The sequence below is a fragment of the Notechis scutatus genome, chromosome 1, assembly GCF_049901735.1.
Source record: "Notechis scutatus isolate UNSWTSFEM ecotype Mainland chromosome 1, rNotScu1.2, whole genome shotgun sequence".
NCBI classification, from domain to species: Eukaryota; Metazoa; Chordata; class Lepidosauria; order Squamata; family Elapidae; genus Notechis; species Notechis scutatus.
Window position 1 is genome coordinate 299,413,451 of NC_142009.1, and position 23,676 is coordinate 299,437,126.

At 37.3% G+C, this 23,676-nt stretch overlaps 1 protein-coding gene across 3 annotated transcripts in view; it reads right to left on the reverse strand.

Annotated features, from left to right (window-relative positions):
• FOXN3 (forkhead box N3) overlaps positions 1-23,676 on the reverse strand; it is a 202,980-nt gene that overhangs the window by 80,472 nt on the left and 98,832 nt on the right. For all 3 annotated transcript variants that reach the window (XM_026679167.2, XM_026679166.2, XM_026679165.2), the window contains exon 4: positions 20,432-20,496. In XM_026679167.2, the coding sequence (XP_026534952.1) occupies positions 20,432-20,496 (65 nt within the window). The remainder of the gene's footprint in view (positions 1-20,431; positions 20,497-23,676) is intronic.

Consider the following 23,676-nt stretch of genomic DNA (forward strand, 5'->3'; position numbering starts at 1 on the left):
TAGAAAACAACAAGCAATGATAGATAAATAGTTAAGACAGACAGACAGATTTGCATACCATCACTACAAAAAAAACCCAATGCTATCAAGAAAACTGGTACTCTGGTATGCAAAGTGATTGCTTACTTTGAAATGTTTACATAGACTTCTAGCTCACTATTATGTTTTATAAAAATAGCAAGCTTCAACATGTTATACATATTTTATGACATTTAAGTCAGAGAGCCTGAAAAGGGGCCATAGAAATGAGTTATTAGATCAGAGAAACAAAGGCTCAACAAGGCAGTGAAAACAACAAAGGAACAAAATCTATCTCCAAAAGCTTAAGAATTAAGAATTAAGAATTTTATCACATTGCATCTTTTCACTTTTTGACAGCAAATACATACAGTCAATCCATAGCTTGATTCTTTCTAGGAAGATAACTAATCATCTACCCAGACTATATCAACCTTAATTTGCAGAAAGAAGAGCATAGGGAACAAGCTAACGAGAGGCAAAAATAGCTTATATTCCAACAGAGCAAGTGTTAAAGCATTCATTAGAAAACGTCTCTCTATGGGATTTTAGCCACTTCAGTTTCCAAGATTTATCACATTACCAATGTGTACCAAGTTACTTCTTCCCCTCAGCATCCCCTGGGCATATGTAATTTTGAGAGATGGTTGTAGATCTATTAAAAAATTATTGGCATTCTCATTAGAAGCTAATTCCAGGATTTGGGGGAAGAAGCCAAACAATTAAAACTAATGTTAAAAACAAATCTAGAATTGTAGTAAAGGTTATGTTTCCAAAGAGAATCATAGGGTAACTGTATTTCATTTAAAATAAAAATTCCAATCACTGACTCTATTTTCAATTTGGAAATCTCATTGTACTACAAGGTTTAGCTGTCTAAAGTTCATATGATAATGCGTAGCCATGAGACCAACTTTATAAAGTACCCACCTCTATAGAGTTGCTGCAAGGCAATTCTCTATTTGAAGGTGACTTCTATATGAAAGATTGTGAAACTGAAGTTAGTTTAAAGGGAAAAAGAGAGAGCAAAATCTTTGTGAATATTCATCTAGAAGTCCAAGAAGGCAAACTATACACTTGGCCATAATCTTCTCCATTGTGATGAAATGTGTAGCATTTCTAATTAAATAACAGTGATAAATTCTGTATATATATGAAAATATTATGCAAACTTTCACTCTCTTTTTGAATGATTCCTTTCTCTGTTTGAGATGATGCCAAAGCTTATGTAATGTGTCAATGTTGATTAAAGGAGTATAATTTATTATTTATTATTATCTAAATTATATATTTCTCCCATCACAGAACTCAAAGTGTTGCACGTTTGCCAGGTGGTCTCACATCTCCTATCAGTAGTATACCTGTTAATCTTCATCAAACCAGATGCATTTTTCTCCCTTGAGTCAAGCACTGTAGGAGACTGGAAGAGGCAGGAGGAGGAGTCAAACAAGGAATAGCATCTCTATGCAGTCACAAAAGACAAATTGCCTTTGAATGCTGTTGAAACTTATCTAACTTTATCCAGGTATAAACCGTTAATTGAGAAGATTCCTGTGCATAGGCTCGAACAATAAATCAGTAAATTTGAACCCCTTGTGTTTGGACCTGGTTCAGTCTACTTGGATAAGTAGCAAAACATTTCACACCAAAAAAGAAAAGAAGCCCAATTGCCATGGCTCAACATCCAGACAAATCTACTGGGAAGATTGAGAATCTTCATCAATATACAGTATAACAGCTGTATTTCTCCAATACAGGTAATCCTCACTTAACAATCACAATTGGGACAGGCAACTCCATCACTCTTTCCTTTTCTGCCTGGAAACTTTAGTCCCCTCAAATGTCAAATTTCTGAAATTATAACATCTCAAATCTCTTGTCGAGGTTCCAATTAACAAACCCAAGCAAAACTCTGAGGCCAGACATTCCACAAAGACCTTCTTTATTGGATAAATCATATTGGCACACTTGGTTGAAAGCCATCTCTGAATCTTTCCCGCTGTTTCAGTATAATTAAAACCAGTAAACACCCCTTCCCCCAGTGTCACTGGTCATGTTGGCCAGTTAGATTAATTAGCGGGCTCCTCAAGCACCCTTCTCCTTTTTCATCACCTAGGACCTTGGTTCTCATGAGAAAGTTCGATGTTCTGACGAGTAATGCATTCCAACCTCCTTCCCCCTCCTATAGTGTGACAATGATGAAAAGGAAAATGGCCTCTACCAGGTTCAGTTCAGCGTTGACATCTCTATTATGACTTAGGATATGCAAAACAATTTAATTCCCATGAAAGGTTATTTATATAATTATTTCCAAAATCTGTTTAGAATTCTTTTATTAATAAATTACTATTCTAAAATATACAAATACAAAATAACCCTTCCTTTAATGAAAAACTATCACAAGTTCAATTTATACTAATTGGTTTGATAGTTCTAGTGTGTGAGCAAATGTAGATACATGAAGACAGAAAATAATGCTTACCCAGGAGGAAATGCTTTGGGGGCTCAGGGTCTCACTAAAAATATTTAACAAATCTGATTCATTATAAAGGACATAGAACACTGTTAAATTTCCAATAAATTATCCATCTTATTCTATTGATAGAGGATCTCCATATCTTACACAAATATAGGTAAAACATATACAAACTTCTTTTTTTTTTTAAAAAAAAAGCAATGAATAATCAATACTATGCTACATTGTTTCCTTAAATTTAATACAAATAAAACATAGAATACTCTGATACTGTAACTTAGATCAAATATACCAAATCATATTATTATATGTTATAGTTATTTGTGTTATGTACAAGTTTAGGATAAGGAATGCCAGATTTTTCAACTTGCAACTTGATATATGAAGGGAAGCCTAAATATCCTCAGACCAATGTTTTTATAGGTCTAATTTGTCTGGCTCTCCAAGTACAACAGCAAGATTTGCAAGCAATGCTAAACCATAATTAAACATTATGCACATAAATGTTCAACTCTTGAACTTTCCTGTCCCTCCTTTTTTGGAATAGCAACAAAGAATAACGTACAATTTCAACTAACAGCATTTTGATTTTTCAAAAGTGGAAGCCACAGCTGGTGTTAACAATTTACCAAAACAAGAGAAAGTTCACTCAAAAAAGGTTCAACCATAGTGAAGTTAACATCAAAATCAAATTCTATCTGAATTTTGTCTGAAAAATTGGCCCAAACAAGCTCTGAGGGTTTAGAAAAATGTGAGAGAGTAGCCTCTTTGGTTTCTCAGCTCCTTAATGGGTGCAACTGTAGAGAACCAGTTTGTAGTTAAAGTGTCAGGATAGAAACTGGGAGACCATGAGTTCTAGTCCTGCCTTAGGCATGAAAGTTAGCTGGGTGACTTTGGGCCAGTTATTCTCAGCTCAATCTACTTCACAGGTTGTTACTGTAGGAAAAGCAGGAGGGGTAAAGAATGTAGTGTATGCCGTCTTGAGTTATTTACAAAAATAATAAAGGTGGGATAGAAGTAAATAAATAAATTGCAGAAGGCAGTACAATCCAAAACATTATGGAAAATTATAGTAACATCACTGCACTTGGAATGCAAAGCTAAAGACAAATGTACCCACTCCAAGGGAAACAAAGACAACACACGAGAAATAAAGGGGCTCCTCTGATTAGGAACCAGTGGTCTTCTAGACCAGGGGTCCTCAACCACCGGGCCGCGGACCGGTGCCGGTCCGTGGAGCACTCTGTACCGGGCCGCAAAGAAAAAAAAATTTAAAAATGGCGGCTTTCTTCGCCTTCGGTGAATGCTGCTGGGATTGGGGATCAAGGACACAAATGAAAGAAGGGGAGGGAGGAAGCAACCGAAGCCTGTCCTGCTCTCTGGCTCAGCAGCTTCGGTTTCCTCCCGCCTCGTTCCTCTCTCAGTCGCTCTCTCGCTGCTCCACCAGCCCAGGAAGAAACTGCTTCAAAGAAGCCGGGGGTGGCTTTCCTGTCGCCGCAGCTCCTCCGAAGTGCCCATTTACCCCCACCCGCCCCGCGCTTCAATTCAGTGCTCCGTTCTGCCTGCCTGCCTGTCTGGTTGTTTGGGAGCAGCTTCAGCTGAGATTAATAACTATTCGCCTCTTTTTATCAGCCGAAGCTGCTCCAAACGAAGGCAGGCAGGCAGAACGGAGCACTGGGCTGGAACTGCGCCGGGTGGGCGGGTGGGGGTGAACAGGCGCTTTGGAGGAGCTGCGGCAACAGGAAAAGCCACCCTGCCGGCTTCTTTGAAGCAATTTCTTCCTGGGCTGGTGGAGCAGCGAGAGAGCGACTGAGAGAGGAACGAGGCAGACACCTGAGGGAGGGAGGGAGACACCTGAGGGATGGGGCTGAGGGAGGCAGGCGAGGCGCTCCCTGAACTTGGTGGTTTGCTGGCAGGCGTTTTATTACCCGACTAGGTAAAACATCAGATGTTACCTAGTCAGGTAATGAAACGTCTGCAAGCAAACCACCAAACTCGGATCTCCCCCCCCCCGGTCCTTGAAAAAGTGTTTGTGCTTGAAACTGGTCCCTGGTACAAAAAAGGTTGGGGACCACTGTTCTAGACTGCTGCCAGCAACAGGCTTCTATGGTTTTTAATGTTCTACAATTGTTAATTTTAGTTGACTGAGTTAATTATATATTGTTAGTAGTTTGGTAGTTGGGACAGTTTACTTATTCTTTTTATGGTAAAATGGTTACATGTTGGGCATTCCACTGTTCCCTTAAACTTAAAACTGACTAGTTTTTGTGTCTGTTTTCTATTTTTGTGTATTTTAATTCAATTGATATTCTTTTATTTCCATTCTGCATTTAATTTCTAAGTGTATCAACAATAACCCCCATATTAAAAAGACTTGTTTTGATAAATTAGCTTAACAAAGCATGAATCATAGTATGGGAATAAGCTGGGTAAAAATACTACATTTAGTTTCTACAAAATATATATCTGTTTTTCCATGTTCAAACTATCTCATTTTTGTTAGCTGTTTCATGTCCCCTCTAGACTACTACATCCTAGAGGATGGGTATAAGGAGAATGAGAGGACACTGTTATCGGCAAAACTTTATTTTCAGGTTATACTTCAGGAAAACAAGAGGTGTTTTTTTTTTGCTGAACATCATATAGAAACTCAGTTTACTACAGCCCAAACACACCCAGCCTAACATTCATAGTGCACTCTGACCTATCCTGAGGTACTATACCACTCCCATCAGTTGGCAAGGCTAAGTAAACAAATGGTAAACTTTGCCCTGAGGAATTTTAACAGCGAATAAGCCATTCATTTGATACACAAAGTTAGTTAAATTTCTGAAACACGCTAAACTATTTCTCCCATATTCAAAGTAACTATGTATCAATTTGATAAGTGAATACTAATTTTCAAAGAATGAAAATTTAATAAATGTCAGCATTACAGGCTGCCTTAATACATTTTCCTGCTTTGCAGCATGAAAAGAGACAGAGTCTCCATTTTTATGGCAGTCTACTCTTTTGTCTGAAAATGCTGTTGCTATAAACCACCCTGTCTCATACTCAATTTTCACCTTTGCTCTGTATGGTTAATATGGATTGAAAAGAGACTCTTACAGCACTGCTGGAGAATAGAATAGAATAGAATAGAATAGAATAGAATAGAATAGAATAGAATAGAATAGAATAGAATAGAATAGAATAGAATTCTTTATTGGCCAATGTGATTGGACACACAAGGAATTTGTCTTTCGTGCATATGCTCTCTCAGTGTACATAAAAGAAAAATATATATTCATCAAGAATTAAGTGAAAATCATAGGTTACTAATAAGCAATCAAATCATACTAGGAAACAATAGAATAATATAAATAGTAAAGATACAAGCAACACAGTTATAGACGTAAGTGGGAAAAGGTAGGTACTAGGAAGTATTATTATAATCTAGTAGTTAGAGGAATAACAGTAATACAGTCTTAGTAAATAAGCTGACAGTGTTGTGGGAATTACTTGTTTAGCAGAGTGATGGCATTCGGGGAGGGGGGACTGTCCTTGTGTCTAGTTGTTCTGGTGTGCAGTGCCCTATAGTGTCGTTTTGAGGGTAGAAGTTGAAACAATTTATGTCAAAGATGTGAGTGGTCTGTAGATATTTTCACAGCCCTCTTTTTGACTCGTGCAATACACAGGTCCTCAATGGAGGGCAGGTTCGTAGCAATTGTTTTTTTCTGCAGTTCTAATTATCTGTTGAAGTCTGTGTCTGTCTTGTTGGGTTGCAGAGCCAAACCAGACCATTATAGGGGTGCAGATGACAGACTCAATAATTCCTCTGTAGAATTGAATCAGCAGCTCTATGGGCAATTTGAGCTTTCTGAGTTGGTACTGTTGATACTGTGTTGTTTAGTATTGTAAGAGGTGGTTGTATAGGAGGGTTTCTCCTAAAACTTACCACCATTTCTATGGTTTTGAGTGTATTTAGTTCAAGATTGTTCTCCACTGCTGGAGGAAGACAGAGTTAACCGAGCTATAGACTAGAATCTACAGTATCTCACAGATACTGTACACCCCCTCACATTTTATAAATATTTAAGTATATCTTTTCATGTGACAACACTGAAGAAATGACACTTGGCTACAATGTAAAGTGAGTAGACAGCTTGTATAACAATGTAAATGTGCTATCCCCTCAAAATAACGCAACACACAGCCATTAATGTCTAAACTGCTAGCAACAAAAGTGAGTACGCCCCTAAGTGATAATGTCTAAATTGGGCAAAAGGACCCATTTTCCCTCCCTGGTGGCATGTGACTCATTAGTATTACAAGGTCTCAGGTGTAAAGGGGGAGAGGTGTGTTAAATTTGGTGTTATTGCTCTCACTCTCTCCTACTGGTCAATGGAAGTTCAACATGGAACCTCATAGCAATGAACTCTCTGAGGATCTGAAAAAATGAATTGTTGCTCTACATAAAGATGGCCTAGTCTATAAGAAGATTGCCAAGACTCTGAAGCTGAGCTGCAGCATGGTGGCCAAAACCACACAGCAGTTTAACAAGCCAGGTTCCACTCCGAATAGGCCTCACCATGGTTGACCAAAGAAGTTGAATTCCTGTGCTCAGTGTCATATCCAGAGGTTGGCTTTGGGAAATAGACGTATGAGTGCTGCCAGCATTGCTGCAGAGGTTGAAGGGGAGTGGGGTCAGCTTGTCAGTGCTCAGACCATATGCCAGACACTGCATCAAATTGGTCTGCAGGGCTGTCGTCCCAGGAGGAAGCCTCTTCTAAAGATGATGGACAAAAAAGCCCGCAAACGGTTTGCTGCAAATAAGCAGACTTAAGGACATGGATTTCTGGAACCATGTCCTGTGGTCCAATGAGATCAAGATAGACTTATTTTGTTCAGATGGTGTCAAGCGTGTGTGGCGGCAACCAGGTGAGGAGTAGAAAGACAAGTATGTCTTGCCTACAGTCAAGCATAATGGTGGCAATGTCATAGTCTGGAGTTGCATGAGTGCTGCCAGCACTGGGGATCTACAGTTCATTGAGGGAACCATGAATGCCAACATGTATTGTGACATACTGAAGCAGAGCATGATCCCGTCCCTTCAGAGATTGGGCCGCAGGGCAGTATTCCAACATGATAATGACCCCAAACACACCTCCAAAACGACCACTGCCTTGCTAAAGAAGCTGAGGGTAAAGGTGTTGGACTGGCCAAGCATGTCTCCAGATCTAAACCCTATTGAGCTATCTGTGGGGCATCCTGAAATGGAAGGTAGAGATGAGGCGATGGTACTTACCTGACACGCCCTTTCTCTGTGAGCTGTGAAGAGCATCCATTGATTGGGATGATGCTTCTGTCGCTCGTCTGATAGGCTGGGCTTTAATTGAGAGGATGCTCCTCCTCCTCCATGGGACTCCTTCCTAACGTCCCCAGTTTTGGCGAAGACGAAGTGATGAAATATTTCTTCTCTTTCACCCTTTCTAATACTTGGCCGGAATAGTGTCCCACCAGATGAATAAAGGTGGGGGAGGATGCTCTTCACAGCTCACAGAGAAAGGGTGTGTCAGGTAAGTACCAACGCCCCTTCTCCAGATGAGCTGTTCAGAGCATCCATTGTTTGGGACATACCAAAGCTTGGCGTGTCCTACAGGAGGGCTTCCGTCTGGGTCGGATTCCCCTTTTTCTTGGTCCCTATGGACCCTTTGTAACACTCTCCTGTCAAAGGCAGCCTCCGTAGAGGCAAAGACATCATTCTAATAGTTTCTAAATAAAAGGCGATGGTGAGGCCCAGGTTGTCGCCTTGTAAATTTCCTCTATTAGCACTTGTGGCCCATGTCGTCAACATTGCAGCGCTCCAAGTCGAATGAGCAGTGATGCCCCTGGGTACAGGAAGAGACTGTGTCTCGTAGGACTTGGTAATTGTGCTCTCAGCCACCTAGTGATCATTGAGGAAGAGGTCTTGCACCCAATGGTGGATGGTTGAAAAGAAACAAAGAGAACCCCCATTTCCTAACACACGTCATGCGGTTGAAATATATGCAGAGAGCTCACCTTACATCTAAAACTGTGCCATTGTCGTGCCAGATTTTATGTCGGTCTCAGGCAAACTTACGGGAGTATCAGTTCCTATGGTCTGTGGAAACCCAAATTTATCTATGGAAGAAAGATGAATCTGGACTAAGGACCACTCTGTCCGTGGGAAAAATACAGAGTTCCTGTCTGACAAGGCTACTAGATCCAAGATGCGACTGGCTGGTGTAATGATAACCAAGAGAACCACCTTGTACATTAGAAATGGAGACTCGTAGTCTACAGGGGCTCAAAAGGAGCTTTCTTGAGTGCGTTAAGGGCCTTGTTGAGGTCCCACGTGTAATATCAATGCACTACAGGAGGCTGTAAGTTTGTAGCCCCGCTCAAGAAACTTGCATATGCGTGGGTGATGAGAGATGGACTGCAAGTCTCTCCTAGTTATGACCGATGGTGAGGCCTCCCCTTTTGCCTGTTTATATGAACAGGATAATAACAAAATGTCATCTAAGTAACACTGCCGTTTAACAGGTGTTCCCCTGAGATGGACAGCCAGAGCTGTCAGAACCTTTGTGAGGCTAAGAAATGTGAGTTGTTAGCCATGCGGCTGAGGCGTTATCGTGTCTGATTGCCCTGGGGGTGAGGAGATCATTATCCGAAGCTACAGTGAGCTCCCTCGGCTCGAGTTATATGCTGTAGGGAGCTCCTTAACTCATTGAAACTAAAAGCCTTAAAGGATTTGTTTAGAGTTTAAAAGCAAATCTTTTTGTTCTCTCTTTTTTGAAGCCTTTGCTATTCCAGCCAAGGGAAAGGAAATTAAGCTGCCTATATCCACGAAGGCTGAGCAAAAACTGGGGACGCTAAGGAGGAGTCCCATGGAGGAGGAGGAGCGTCCTCTCAATTAAAGCCCAGCCTATCAGACGAGCGACAGAAGCATCATCCCAATCAATGGATGCTCTGAACAGCTCATCTGAAGAAGCGCAAGGTCACTAACATCCACCAGTCCATGATGTTGTCATGGAGGAGTGGAAGAGGACTCCAGTGGCAACCTGTGAAGCTCTGGTGAACTCTATGCCCAAGAGGGTTAAAGCAGTCCTGGAAAATAATGGTGGCTGCACAAAATATTGACACTTTGGGCCCCATTTGGACATTGTGACTTAGGGGTGTACTCGTTGCCAGCAGTTTAGACATTAATGGCTATGTGTTGTGTTATTTTGAGGGGAGAGCACATCTATATTGTTATACAAGCTGTATACCTACTACTTTACATTGTAGCCAAGTGTCATTTCTTCTGTGTTGTCACATGAAAAGATATACTTAAATATTTACAAAATGTGTGGGGTGTACTCACTTCTGTGAGATACTGTATATTAGACATAACTTGTGGCAATAAGGGTGTAAAAGTGTACTTATTTTTCTGCCTTTATTGCATCTGCTATAAGACTTGTTTCACTTGGTGAAAATGCTGGCCTAAAACCCAGGAGACTGTTCTAGTTCTCTCTTAGGAATGAAACCCACTTCTGCTTGGAGTTGAACTCTGAATCAGCAGACACTTTAGAAATAGTGACTGAGACAACAACTGTTGCGTTGTGCAACAGTAGTAGTATAGTAAGATTGGGACTGGGTTTGGGATTTCTGTGCTCACTGTGAATTGTGTTGGGGGGGTGCACAAAGGGAGGCTCAGCCAATCTCATTGTACTCAAGTTGTACTCTGACAATAAAGATAATAATAATAATAAAACACATATGAGTGTTGTTATCTTGAAGCTGTCTGAGCCAATTGATCCTGAGGAAATGAGCTTTGCCTCTGTTTCTGAACCATGCCGCTCTTGGTTGTTTAAGGTTGTTAGGTATAACATTGATACCAAATATGGTTTGGGTGAATAAATATATAAAACTTAGATATCATGGTTTAAGTGCTTATCACTTTAAGCACAATGCAGCAGGCAATTAGCCGATTAAGGGTGCGGTTAGAAGTTACAATATAAGGAAGCATTAGAAGCTGGAAAGCTTACTGGCTGTATCTGTCTGCTGGCTGTAACTGTGAGCTGGCTGTAACTGTGTGCTGCTGCGACTAACTGTAATTACTGACTGTGAGTGCCTGTGACTGAACTGTTATTGTTTGCTACTGTCTACTGAATATCCAGCGTTTGTTTCTCTGGAGAGTGAAACCGGAGAAGGAGAAGATATCTTTATCGGCTGATAAAGATATTGCAAGGACTCTTAACTTGGACTATACTAGTGAGTCTTACTGGATGGAAATACTGTGAATGACTTAATGGACTGAATGACAATGCTTAAACTCTAACTGGATTAAAAACTATTTAAACTACAAACAGTGTTTGTGTTCAGTGTGTGTATACTCTGGGGCCCTTCCGCTCTCCTTTGGCTTCTTGGTTTGACTACTGCTGCAATACTCTTCTAGGGGTTAATTCCTCAAACCCTAACATTGGTTATGGGCCCAGCAGCATAGTCTAACTAACCAGGATATAGCAGAGAGAGTTGGTGTGAGTTGCACATTACTGTAAAAACAAACTGTTTTAATTAGTTTAAAATAGTCAAAATATCTGAAGAGCAATGGCACAAGTAAATTTGTCACAACTGTCCATGATATCCAGGCTGGATGGAACAAACTATGTTTCATGGTCAATGAAATGTAGTTTACTTCTACGCAGAGAAGGTTTGTGGGACATTATAGCAAACCCACCAGATGTGAGTAGCTGGGATCCTGATAATGATGATGATAAAGAAAAGTTACAAGACTTTAAACTGAAGAATGAGCAGGCTTTATGCATCATAGGACTGACTCTCTGTGATCAGCAGCTTGTCCATATTCGTGGAGAAGAAAATGCTGCAAACTGCTGGGAGAACCTCAGGAAGATTTATGTTCGGGACAGTGTAGGAGCACATATAAATCTTACACGGAAGCTTTTTCAACGCATCTTCAGAGGAATGGAGATATGTTAGTTCATTTAAACTATATGAAAAGCATTTTTCAAGATTTGCAAGAAAAAGAGCTTATATTTAATGAACTGCAACAAGTCTACATAATATTATCTTCATTAGATCAAAGCTATGATGACTATGTGACTTCGTTGGAAGTATTGCCAAAAGAAAGCCTCTCATTAACCGAGATTACAGGCAGGCTACTAGAAGAAGCCAGAAGAAGGCGTGAGCGTGACGAGCTGAGAGAAGATAAGAAAGAAGAGAAATTATCTTCAAAGTTTGAAAGAAACCAGCAAAGCAAAGTAAAGCACCTGGAAGAAGAGAATTTATCTTCGACGGCATACACAATTAAAAAGTGTTTTAATTGTGGAGGCAGAGGACATTTGGCAAGATTCTGCAAAAAGAGAAAAAGCCAGAATGTAAAAAGCCAAAGAAAGCATTTGAACTAGCCACGTTTAGCAACTCTGATGTGAAGAATAATTTATGGGTGGTTGACAGTGGAGCATCCCACTGCATCACAAGAGATAAGACAAAATTTATAAAAATGTCTACAAGTTCTCAACATATATCTCTTGCCAATGGCTGGAACCTGAAAGCGAAAGGTCAAGGTTTTGCACGTTGTCCGTACATAAACCAGGATATAAAAATGTTGTATGTACCGCAACTAAAGTTTAATTTGCTTTCAGTAAGGGTATTAGATAAATTAGGTTATGTAATTACTTTTAAAGATAATAATTGCATAATTGAAAAAGATAACAAAAGGGTAACTGCAGCTTTAAATGGAACATTATATGTCTTAGATAATAGTAAGAAAGGGGAGGCACAAACTGTATTTAATAATATAAAGCCTCATGATGAATGTATCCATTTATTGCATAGGCGTTTGGGGCATGTAAATTTTAAAATGCTAAAACGTACAGTTGAGTTATCTGAAGGAATAAGGTTAAAACCTTGTGATAAATATTTGCGTTGTAATGTTTGCTGTGAAGATAAGAGCAAAGTATTGCCTGCAAATAGGCTAAATGGTTTCAAAACAAAAGAACCTTTAGAAGTAGTATTTGCAGACATAATAGGTCCAAAGAAACCCAGTATGGGGGTGCTAGATATATACTGAGCATTATGGACCATTATTCTAGATATGGGTTTTGCTATTTAATGAAAAGCAAAACTGAAACATATCAACATTTTTTCAATTGGCTTAGGTTTGCTGAAAGAAAGTCTAAACGACAACTGATAACCCTGGTGACAGATAATGGCACGGAATTTGTTAATAACAAATTCCAGAACAGACTTAAGGTAGCTGGAATAGAGCATAAGAAGTCTGCTCCATACAGGCCAGAACATAACGCTTTTATTGAAAGAAGAGGCCAAACACTACAGGCAATGGTTAGAACAATGTTAAATGATTCTGGGTTACCTGATTATTTGTGGGGAGGCTACAATGTGTGCTAATAACATATTGAACAACGTTGTTAATACAACAACAGGTGAAATACCATTCACCAGATGGCATGGCAGGAAACCTGATCTAAGTTACCTGCACACATTTGGTGCACCAGCATGGGTGCATATTCCTGCACAACTCAGAAAAAAAGGGCAACATAGAGCTAAAAGATTTTTCTTCGTTGGTTATCAGGCAAACCATAGGGCATATAGATTTTGGGAGAAAGGCACATCTAAAGTGTTATGTAGTGCTAGTGCCCAATTTCTAGAACATGAAGGATGGGAGAAATTAGAACAGGATGCCAATAAAGATGTAATTATTGAATCCTATAGAAATCCCATTAGTTATCCCTGTAACTTTAAAAATAAAGTAAAGAGACAAATACAGGATGAAATAGTGCCCATAAAGGAAGAAACAGATTCAATAGCTGAAAAGGATGAGAAAGATGAACAAGTAGTAGTTCAAGAAAGTCCTCCTGTAAGCCCTGTAATTCCCAGAAGAACTACACGTGTATCTAGACCGCCTGATAGGTACCAGGCTAACACAGTGTGCCAGATTAATCAAGTTCCTAATTCTGTTGAAGAAATTAAAAAGTATCCTACTAAGGAAAAAGAAAGTTGGTATGCAGCAATGAATAAGGAACTGAATTCATTAAGAGATATGAAAGTGTATGAGAATGCCAAATTACCTGTAGGTAAGAAGTCCATTGGCTGCAAATGGATATTTAAGGTAAAAATAGATAAAGATGGTAATTTAATCCATAAGGCAAGGTTAGTAGCCCAAGGTTTTAGGCAGAATGCCAATGACTACGATGAGGTGTTTGCACCTAGTCTTAAGGCAGCAACCTTGAGAGCAGCCTTAGTGTGGGCAGCTAGTAAAAACTATATAGTTAACCATTTAGATGTGGAAACTGCTTACTTGCACGCCCATTAAAACATATTATTTATATGAAAAAACCTGTTGGTATTAAAAGTGAAAATAAGGATAATAATGATTGTTGGTTGTTAAAGAAAAGCCTCTATGGTCTAAAACAATCAGGCTATGAATGGAACCAGTATATTGTAAAGGAACTAGACAATATAGGATTTAAAGCTGGTTTAGCCGATCCATGTCTGTTTAAAGAGGGAGACAAATGGGAAAGTATCATTATTATTACTATTCACAGATGACATTGCATTGATAACTGAAACTAATGATGAAGCAAATAAAATAATAGCATCATTAGGAAAGAGAATAAAGATCAAGCAATTAGGGAGATAAAGAAGTATCTCGGTTTGAATATAAAGAAAACACGGAAAGGTTTTAAGATATCTCAGGAAGATAAGATAAGCAAATTGCTAAAAGATTACAAGATGGAGCTTTGTAAGCCAGCTAAGACTCCAATGAGTCAGGAGTTTAGCAACACTGATGAACAAAGCCCTGAGTTTGATAAGGTGATTTATCAATCTTTAATTGGTAGTTTGAGTTATATTAGTAATTGGTCTAGACCAGATATATCGTACTGCGTGAATCAGTTGGCTAGATTCAATTCTGCACCATGTGAAAGACACTGGAATGCAGCTAAGAGGATATTAAGATATCTTAAAAGACAATGAATTATTCATTGTATTTAGAACCAAAGGGTGATTTAATTTTGAGTGCTTATGCAGATGCTAGCTTTGCATCAGAAAGAGACACTAGAAAGTCGACTTCAGGAACAGCCATAATGCTGGGTAATACATTAATAGGCTGGAAGTCAATAAGACAACAGCATATAAGTTTGTCTACTATGGAGGCAGAATTCTCCTGTTTATCATTGTTATGTACAGAATTAATAATGTATAAACAAATGTTAATTGATATAGGTATAACTGTGGATTATCCTATAATTATACATGAAGATAATCAGGCAGCAATTCAAATGGCCACAAATATTGGAGTAAAAACAAGGAGCAAGCATACAGATCTAAGATACCTAAACGTGAGACAATCTGTAAGAAGTAAGATGATTCAGCTAGAGTACTGTATGTCGGAGGACAATTTAGCTGATAATTTTACTAAAGCCCAAGGTGCCAGTAAGCACCAGGAGAGTTGTGAAAAATATGGGATAAGATTGTAAAGGAATTATATATTTATTTCACCCAAAAGGGGAGTATGTTAGGTATAACATTGATACCAAATATGGTTTGGGTGAATAAATATATAAAACTTAGATATCATGGTTTAAGTGCTTATCACTTTAAGCACAATGCAGCAGGCAATTAGCCGATTAAGGGTGCGGTTAGAAGTTACAATATAAGGAAGCATTAGAAGCTGGAAAGCTTACTGGCTGTATCTGTCTGCTGGCTGTAACTGTGAGCTGGCTGTAACTGTGTGCTGCTGCGACTAACTGTAATTACTGACTGTGAGTGCCTGTGACTGAACTGTTATTGTTTGCTACTGTCTACTGAATATCCAGCGTTTGTTTCTCTGGAGAGTGAAACCGGAGAAGGAGAAGATATCTTTATCGGCTGATAAAGATATTGCAAGGACTCTTAACTTGGACTATACTAGTGAGTCTTACTGGATGGAAATACTGTGAATGACTTAATGGACTGAATGACAATGCTTAAACTCTAACTGGATTAAAAACTATTTAAACTACAAACAGTGTTTGTGTTCAGTGTGTGTATACTCTGGGGCCCTTCCGCTCTCCTTTGGCTTCTTGGTTTGACTACTGCTGCAATACTCTTCTAGGGGTTAATTCCTCAAACCCTAACAAAGGTCTCCTAAGAGGTGACCAGTGGTTGGGTCCAAGCAATGGTTAATTTCCTCTTTGAGGGAGAGGATGGTATTGCCTCCTTGAGGTAGGCAGTAGTGTGTCGTCTCCTTAAGATGCCATCTTTGGACCTAAATTATTAAAGAACTTTTGTCTAGTATACAACCTCTCCTTTTTGGAGGTTATTGAGATAATGGCTAGTGCTCAGCTTCAGGGTACCCTGGATGAAATGGATTATCTGGACCCTTTTCACTTTGGGTTCAGGTGAGGGTAGAGTAATAAGATGGGCTCAAGACAGATGTGATGCAACCATCCTGGCTCTCCTGCATCTCTCAGTGGCTTCTGATACCATCAAACATGATATCCTTCTGGACTATTTACAGAGATTGGGAGTAACATAAATTATTTTGCATCTTACCACCTTTCTCTGGATACAGTTCCAATTAGTGTGTGTTGGGGGAAGCTCTACTATCTACAGTGTGGGGTGCGCCTTAGGGCTTAGATCTTTCATCTCTCCCACTGACATATATGAAACTTATGGATGAGGTCATTCGACCCCTCAGATATATATACTGATGATGTACAGCTATAAATCTCCATACCCTGCTAGGCAGAAGATTTTGTTGTGGTGTTAACTGAGTGCCTGGGGACTGTAAGAGTTTGAATGGAATAGAACTGATCAGTCCTGGCAAGATGGAGTAGTGTTGACTTTTTAGCCCTTTGGAATCTAGACATCTTTGACTCTGAATGGGGTTGCATTTCCATGGACTGAGCTGATGCACAATTTGTGTCTCTTAGACTCACAGCTCATGCTTGATGAGCAAGTAGGTGGCAGTTGTGAGTAGGGAGGCTTTGTATAGATTCATCTTATGTGCCAAATGTACTTCTTCCTGGACCAGGAAGTCTTGCTCACAGTCACCTATCTCTTAGTCACTTCCCATTAGGATTTACTGCATTATGCTGTACATGGGGCTAACCTTGAAAACCATTCAGAAACAACAACTTGGTTAGAATGAAGCAGTGCAGAATGTTGACTGCTTCCAGGTTTACCCAAATAATGAGTCTGTTGCATGAGATACATGTACAGTTTCCTTTCAGGTGTAAATCAAGGTATTGGTTATCACCTTTAAAGCCTTACATTGCATGGGTTATCTGCAAGACCAACTCTCTCTGAGACTATCTGCCTGTCCCACCAGATCAGATAGGGAAGGCCCTCTAGGTCCCTTTCCTAAACTGTTGCCATCTAGTGGGATCTCAGAAGTGCACATTTTCTGTGGTTGTCCCTACCTTATGGGGAACACCATTCTCTCTCCCCCCCCACCAGCCCTTCAGTCTTCTACAAGGCCATCAGGAAGTGTCTTTTTATCCAAATGCTGGAGTAAAGTGAGGATATTTTGGGCTGGTTGTTGGAGCATCCCTAGGAGATGATAGAGGTGATGGGGATTGATGGTGCTTTTATGATTTTTATAATTTAGGATTGCATTGTGAGCTGCCCAGAATTGTGTTTTAAGATGGGCAGCCATATAGATCATAACTCAAACAATACAAAAACTAGAGGAAGAGCAAAGCTGTGAAAGGAGCTATGCTAAAGGCCACCACCATAAATTTACTCTTGTTCGTCAGCCACTTCTAACTTTTCATGACCCAACAGACATAATTTAACTAGAACTGCCTGCAGTAATTGCTTTTTTGCATTCTCAAGCTCATGCTTGCATTATCAAGGATAGTACCAAGCTATCTTGTTCTCTGTCAACTTCTTTTTAAATCTTCTTTTATTTTTCCAACCATCAGAGTCTTTTTCATTGAGTCTTGCCTTTGCATTATCTGTCCAAAATATTAAAGCTTTATTATTAGGAACTGCAATGAGCAGTCTTGTTTCACTTTCATCTAGTTTTGAGTGATTTGTTCTTTTAGGCAAAGGGATTCTCAATTATCTCCAGCATCCCAATTTAGGGGCATCAATTTCACCTTTCATTCAGTTTTTCTGAATATCCAGCTTTCACCGTGATAAATTAGAACTGAATGATGGGATCACCAGCTGATGTTTCTCCTAACAATTTCAATTTCATATTCTATTTTTTATAGTTCAGCATTTCTCCTGAAATAATCTGCATATAAGTCTCATAGTAAAAAAAAACCTTTATAGATGTTGGCAGCCGTTCAGACTAACACACAGGCAGACACACACACCTCCCAATTACAATGGTATACTCTTTCAAATTTTCAACTAAATTCTTAATTTAATTTATATGGATATCCATATAAATTCACAATGTCTAAAGTACCTGGATATTCATTGTACCCGTGTTTTTAAGGACTCTCCAAGGTTTATTGTTTTCTACACAGTTAAAAGCCTTGGTATATTTAATAAAGCAAAAATAAAAATCTTTTTTGAACTCCTTGGTTTTTTCTACAAACTATCAGATTTTACCAATTTGATCTTAGGTACCTTTGTCTCTTCTGAATCTAGTTTTTATAACAGGAAATTCCCATTGCTTGTATTGTTTGAAGACACAATTTCAAAATCTTGAGCATTTAGTTAATGTACCATGTGTAATTTAAAAAAAAACCTTGTGTTCTATTTAGCAAATGACATTCTGACAACACTAAAATATTACACTCCAGAAAATAAAAATATTCAGCTACACAGAAAAGTTAGCATTATTTGGGTTGCAATCATTCAAGGATTACTAGGATTGTACATTGTTTTATGTACAATGTTATTTCTCCTTGAGCATGTTTGCACAATTAATAATTTATTATTAACAAATTAAAGCAATCTACATCTGCTATAAAAATAGGAGTGAAAGATATTTCTATGTTGGATGGGGGGGGGAGGGACGACTAGAAAGTAAGCCAAAGGATTTCGTTGAAAAGTTTCAATTAAACATGAGAATTATAGAACCAAAGGTTTTAAGATACACTATAACCAAGAACATTTATTATTACTTTCACATATAATAATTGCAAAAGGTCATAAAAAGCTAATTGCATATACAGTGGAGTTTCTACAATCAAAATAGTGAAGCTATGGATTATTTGGAGCAGTCAAAACCAATTTAAAAAGGAACCAGTTGAATAAACATTTTGTGTTGCTGATGGTTATGATGACAATGTCTTACAAACTGTTTATTAATTAAAATCCTCATGTTTGATGGCAGCTATGTAATCAACAAGGAAATTTCATTACATTTCTATTCTAAAAGCATTACTGAGATTCTGAATATTCTAGCACATTATCCCTCTAGTTACAATCAACCTAGATAAAGCATAATGAAATAAATGCATGTAGTCAATTGAGGTAGACTGATCTAGCTACGTCTACAATGGGTCAACAGTTTTTATATTTTGTTCACTTTTTGCACTGACATAAATTTTCATGCATACAAAAATATAGCTTTAAATTTGGATCTAAATATATTCAGTTGCTCAAATAAAAACAATATTAACAATAATTTGTAAAAGAGCCTGAGTTACTCCAAAGCAATCGTATTGTTTCTTATTTGTACAGCTGTTGACAAATGAACCATTCATGGATGAATCTTACAATGGTCAGACAACTACTAACACTTTACTATTAAAATGTAGGTACAAAAGGAAGAAATGTATCAAAGGTACTTCTATTAATGTTTACTAATAAGAATAAATTCCATTGCTGAATTTAAAATTCTAACTTATTAAGGTGCCATGTCCTATAAGATTTAATCAATTAAACCTTTTTATTAAATTATTTAATTAAAATCTCTATATGTTTTTCTCTTGTTTTCATCTATGAGTACTTTCCAGGCTGTTCTATATTCACAAAAGCCTATGTCCTACAAAATTTCACAAGAAACATATTTTATCATGTATCTTTTTCCTAATAATCAGAAATAGGCAGCATCAATAATACTATTTTATTCTAATATGGTTTTTATGATGTATTCTGCAATCTAAAGATACAAACCTCTAAAAATGACACCTTGACATTTTTAACCAACATGATTAAAGCAGAAATTAAAAATATATTCAAGGCTGTAGAAAATTTGTCTTACTCTATATGTTCTGAACATGAATGAAGCAGAAGCAACTGGATGAGAGATTGTGGATACTTACTACCTCCCCAAGAGTCATCAAAAGATAGATTTCCTTTTAAATAAAGCGGTCAAATTACACAGAATATCAACTTCCATTACTGACAATTAAATTCAAATAACATTATTTCGATCACATAACCCTCAAAGATTCAAAACTGGCATGCAACAATAAAAAAATAAAACTCTTTCATATTCTATCCAGTGTAATTTCTAAGTTCAGTTCCATAATAACTAGTCAATATCATTCAAATGGAAAAATGAAAACCAACAAATATAAAGAGAACAATCAATCATGCCTTGCAAGCATTCCTTCACTACTGAACAACAATTCTTGTCTACAGTACTGAACTGGAGAAAAATACTCATAATTATACTGTAATAGAAAAAGTGACTGTGTCTTGCATATCAACCACTGTACATCGCCCTCTGAGATACAGCTGTCACACAACTATGGCTAGAAGTATTTTTCCACTGATACATGTAGAAGCAATACTATATTATTCATCAACACAAGTTGAAAGGTATCATGCTGTGTGAAACATGGATGGAGGAAAAGAGATGCATTCATAGCATATTAAAGTATTACATGGTGAAACAAATTGAGCTCATGAGTATACTACATATGAATGTAGATACTGGAAAAGGATAAAAGCACTATAATAAGCTTTACTCCTGAAAGTTATGGCAATTATCGTAACAGAGACTCTTTGGCCTACCTTGTAGAAGAGCTCCATTTCTCTTGATAAAGGTGCTTCCTGGCCAAATGGGTGGACTAGATGTGCTAAAGTTTAAAAAGGAGAAACGGTGTAAAGAAAAACATTTATATTTGGTGATTTGCAAATTGTCTAATCATACTTTTTACACATTTTTGTAAATTGGGACATCAGTTTTAAGAAAATAACAATTATCTTTTGAACAGAATTAAATATGTATCAATCATGTTCAGTTTGCAAAAAGAAAAAAAAGTACCTATTGTCTACCTATACACATTTAAGAAAGGGAAACTGGAAACAAAACGTTTAACCTATGTATTATTTCTTTAAAAACCATTAACAGTAAAGCATGCGTTAAATTTAATTCTAAAACACCATTTTTATATTCTCATATGCTTTGAGACTATTTTAAACAGAATTATATAAGCTATTGATCTGGCCCTGAACTAGATACTATTTTATTTTAGTCTAGAACAACTTCTACTCTTAAAAAAAAAGATAAGCTGTTCTAACCTTCATGAAATATAAACACATGTACAATATTAATACACTACTAAATGCAAGTGTCCAGTCTGAGTAAACTATAAATAATTAATAAATAATTTCTGTATGTATTGTCAGATCAGATACATCATATAAAGACTTATGGGTAGCAGAACAGGAAGTGCCCTTGATAGATATGTAACATCAGAAACTAGAATAAGGACATTTGGGGAAAGAAATATATATATATTTTAGCATAAATTTGGATTTTGGAACATTCCTGGTCTGAAAAATGTAAAGCCACAATAAAAAAATAAGTAAAATTGCATAAGTGGTAAATCAGGTATAACTAAGGAAGTTGCTTACAGTAAAATCTGCATCAGGGCCTCCAAATCAAATTAAGGCAACAATTTGCTCGCAATCTGATTTGGAATGAGCACAAAGAACACTCGGGGAAAAATAATAGGCTTTTAAACTGTATTAGAGGTCCCATCTATGTAGCACCCTACAGTTATTTTATCACACAATGCTGCTGTATTTGCAAAAATGCAGTAGCCCGGAAACAACCACTTACACCAAAGTTTTGCAACTCAGTTTCAAGATTTTCAAAAGACTGTATGTACAAAATCAAACCATGAAATATGTATGTTTTAATAAATACATGGAATTATGATCAGCTATTTTCAGAGCTTGACTGATTTGAAGATATTTAAGCTTTAAACAAATAAGATGTCCCACATTCTTGCTCTGTTTATAAGAATGAATTGACTGTAAGTAAAGTAACAGAAGCTATGATACAATTATCACTGTCTTATGGAAAAACTGATTTTTCACCAGTTGCCAACTTTAGATTGATGATGCAGTCTGACCTTCACTTATTGTAATGATCATTAGTACTAGTACAGTATAAAGCAGTATTTCCTAAGAATGATCTATGCAAGATTGGCCTGATATTATTAATCCTGATTAGCTGTGATTTTTCAGCTCTGTCAGGAAGATATGTACCAGATCTTATAAAGAAGAGTACCCCAAATATATTATGAAATTACAGACAAGACAACAATGTTCAAATATTTATATTTAAAGTGCAAAGCAAAAAATATGCCAAGCCTCCTCCTTCTCGTTCCACAAATATTTATCCCAATATATAAGTAACACTTATTAAATTATCTGAACTTTTGTTTTTAACATTTTTAAATTTTCTTCAAATGACAAGCTTTGAGAAGACAACATCTGAATTCAAATATGTATACAAGTAAAATTCAGCACAGATCATTTTAAAATATACTTAATGTTAACATGTAGGCCCATTCCATTCTCATGTACTACTTTCCAAACATTACATTCACTAAAATATATACAAAATAGATACTGCTTAACTCTACAGATTCCTTCCCACCAATGTTCCTTATACAGGAGAGTTATCAACTTATGATTGTAATTCAGCCCAGTTGTTAAGTCATTGACATTATGAGCATTTTTTGCCAGAAACCGGAAGTAAATGATAGCCTCTACTTGATTTGTCAATGAAAGGTTTAGGATACCACTGTCACACTACCCAACAGCTTTTTTTGCCAAAGATTCAAAGAGTAAAAAAACACTTTAGAGTGTTTTTTACTATCCTTTGTTTCCCTATTTTATTCCTTGAAAATCTATCATAGAAATTGGAAGATCTCAAATGACATCAAGTGACAGAAAAGTTAGAAAGAAAAATTGCCATTTACAAACACAATTTGTATGTAAAAGTCCTTCCTGTGTATTTATATGGTTGTTATGATTTCTGGGAAGAACAGTTACCATGTGAAAACCACTCAAACATGGGTGGAATTGATTGTTCATAATCAAGTTGGCAGGTAGCAATCAAAAACTACATAGCTATATTTGATAAATGCTATTATTCCAGCATTTTATAGATATTTATATATGATTAATCATTATGAGCACCAAAATATAGTTCTCACAATGTAATAAAAGTTGCTAATATTTAAGCCAAGAGAAAGCACTTTTAAAACTAAAAAAAAAAGTCTAATAGTAATTTAGATTTTTTTTAAAAAAAGTCTAATAGTAAGCCAAACTATATTGCAACATTATAATTTTAAAATTAAAATGGAGTATCTATGTATGGAAATCACTTTAGTAATTTTTATTAAGAAGATCAAAGAATTTACTATACCTTCTGACAACTGTTGGCAGTTAATATCACAATTAGATGTTACCTAGCAACAGCTACCATATTATTTACAATTCAAGGCACAGAAGAAACAGAAAAATAACTGGACTAATTAAAATTGTATTTTAATATTTTACTGTACACAACATTTAGAGAGAAAAAAATCTATATTTTCAGTGGGATAGATTAAAGGACATGCTTGATGTCAAAAGCATTTAAAAGGCTTAAGTGAATTTCGATTACAATGTATTATTACTATTTTAATAAATTGCAAAAGAAAAACCTGTGTAATTAACAATTTCTTGGTAATCTAATACAGTGGTGCCGGCTACCACCTTGGCTAGCTTCAAAAAAGGGTAGACCTATCCATGGAAGTCATGAGATCAATAGCTATTGACCTTGATGGCACTGTGACTGCCTCTGAAGGTCACTTTGTGAGAGACTAGTGGGCTTCCTCGTGCATTTAAGTGGCACTGTGAGTACAGGCTGCTATATGTGATAGGCCAAAGGTCTGACCCAGAACAGCACTGTTTATGTTCTTATAACTGGCCCAGAGTCACCCAATGAGCTATGGCTGAGGTAGATCTTGAGCTTG